This window comes from Zootoca vivipara, chromosome 6, assembly GCF_965207765.1.
Source record: "Zootoca vivipara chromosome 6, rZooViv2.hap1.1, whole genome shotgun sequence".
NCBI lineage: Eukaryota > Metazoa > Chordata > Lepidosauria > Squamata > Lacertidae > Zootoca > Zootoca vivipara.
The window spans coordinates 42,320,016-42,322,498 of NC_142589.1; the positions used below are offsets into that span (position 1 = coordinate 42,320,016).

Below are 2,483 nucleotides of genomic sequence, written 5' to 3' on the forward strand. Positions count from 1 at the left end.
CTATGGTGCATGTAAGTTGAAATGGATGAATCTGTCAATTTCTCCCACCCACATATTGTTTTGAAAGTTAAAATTAGGTGGGTTCCGTTCTTCCCTACTGCCATCCCTACCTGAACACACCAGGGATTGAAACTGAGTTTCTGCATGCAAAGCAGCTGCACTACCACTAAGATAAAATCCTTCTCAGGCATGAATCAGAGGTGGAACAACAACAATTTCATACCCCTCCCATCTGTCTGGGTATCCGCCGCCACTCTGGGTGGCTTACAGCATATCTTAAAACATAAAGCACCAAGTGTTTAAAATCTCCTGATATTGGGCTGCCAAAGAAAGTTGTGTAATTCTTTATCTTCTTGACATCTGAAGGGAGGGCGTTCCACAGGGAGAGTGCCATTACCAAGAAGGCCCTCTGCCTGGTTCCCTATAACTTTACTTCTCGTAGGGAGGGAACCAGCGGAAGACCCTCGGAGGAGGACCTCAGTGTCTGAGCTGAATGATAGGTGTGGAGACGCTCCTTCAGGTATACTGGGCCAAGGCTGTTTAGGGCTTTAAAGGTCAGCACCAACACTGAATTGTGCTCAGAAATGTACTGGGAGCCAGTGAAGATCCTTTAGGACCGGTATTATATGGTCCCGGCGGTCACTCCCAGGCACCAGTCTAGCTTCTGCATTCTGCATTAGTTGTAGTTTCCAAGTCACCTTCAAAACTAGCCCCACGTAGAGCACATTGCAGTAGTCCAAGCGGGAGATAACCAGGGCATGCACCACTCTGGTGAGACAGTCTGTGGGCAGGTAGAGTTTCAGCCTGAGTACCAGGTGGGGCTGGTAGACAGCTGTCCTGTAAACAGAATTGATCTGTGCCTCCATCAACAGCTGTGAGTTCAAAGTGACTCCCAGGCTGCACACCTGGTCTTCCGGGGGCATGTTCAGGACCAAGGAGTATCTCACATGTACACCCACCCACACCCTACCCCTCAAAAACAGTACTTCTGTTTTGTCAGGATTTAACCTCAATCTGTTAGCTGCCATCCATCTGCCAACCACCTCCAGACACTCACAAAGGATCTTCTCTGCCCTCACTGGTTCTGATTTGAAGGAGAGGTAGAGCTGGGTATCATCTGCATACTGATGAACACCCAGCCCAAACGCCCTGATGATATCTCCTAGCAGCTTCATGTAGATGTTAAAAGGCATGGGGGAGAAGACGGAGACCTGATTCACTCCACAAGTGAGAGCCCAGGGGGCTGAACATTCACCCCCCCCAACACTACTTTCTGGAATCCCCTAGCTCCCAGCTCCTCTAGACCGTCCTGAAGAATGTCAGGTATTAACATGAAATTTATTATGGTCAAAGACCAGTTTGAGTGGTCAATGGTATTAAAAGCCACTGAGAGATCCATCAGAACTAGGAAACAGCTTTTACCTCTGTCCCTAGCCAACCAGATCAACCAAGGCAGTTGGAAGAAAGAGAGGGAGAGATCTCCAAAGAAAGAATGGTTCTCTTAGTCTTAGGTTGGTTGGAGCTGCCAACCTCTCTATCAGAGCCATTTTGTTAAGGAAAAGGTAACACTGAACTTCTTCAGAAACTAACAACACCTCATCTGGGTCCCACTCAAAGTGCACCCACTCAGATTGCTGGCACCAGTTTAACTAAAAGAACCTGGTAATAGCCTGTGTGTATATGTTTGTTTGCTACAGTCAATGCTCTGCTTAACCATTTGAAACAGAGCCACAGAAAAGATGTGGCTGACAGCATACATATCTGGAATCCAGGGTGGCCACGAACATTTCACCCCAAAAGACAAAATGCATCAACTCCCCCCCCCCAACTGCAAAAGGAGGATAAAAGAGTAAAGAAGTGTGTAAAATGTGCGTAGGCAACTTTACATGCATAGAATTCTAGAATTATTTAATTATTTAAATATTTATTTTAGTAAACAGTGGCACACGTAGTTCAATACAGTTCAATGAGGTAGTTCAATACAGAAATGTAGAGGGCCTGGCCTGCATCTGTGATCCTGCCGTCTGTTGCATGCATTCTCTGAAAACATTAGATTGGAAAACAATTGAAAAAAGATGGGCTGGGACATGAAAAAGAGTTGTTGGGCAGGTAGGTCAGTGGTAGGCAGGGGGTCAGTGGTAGGTCAGTGGTAGGCAGGGGGTCAGTGGTAGGTCAGTGGTAGGCACATAGCTGCCGAGTACCCCGTTTTCCCTGGGAAACCCCCGTATTTTCTTACCGTTTCCCGCAGGTGTCCCAAATGGCAAAATACCCCATATTCCCCCGGATTACAGAGCTCCTGCCGGTGGCCCTGTTCTTCTGGTGCCGCGCCGGCACTGGAAGTTGCTTCTACGCACTTCTGGACATGCATAGAAGCGACTTCTGATGCTGCTGTGCCCATTTCCAAAATGTCTGCAGTGCCAAAAGTCGCTTCTACGCATGTCCGGAAGTGCATAGAAACGACTTCCGGTGCCGCGGCGCTGCTG

At 47.8% G+C, this 2,483-nt stretch overlaps 1 protein-coding gene across 1 annotated transcript; it reads right to left on the reverse strand.

The window, feature by feature from the left end:
• Positions 1–578: 578 nt before the first annotated feature.
• On the reverse strand, positions 579–1,193 carry LOC148685318 (uncharacterized). Its single transcript, XM_088671228.1, has one exon. It carries the CDS (start codon positions 1,191–1,193, stop codon positions 579–581), a length of 615 nt encoding a protein of 204 aa, XP_088527354.1.
• Positions 1,194–2,483: the final 1,290 nt, after the last annotated feature.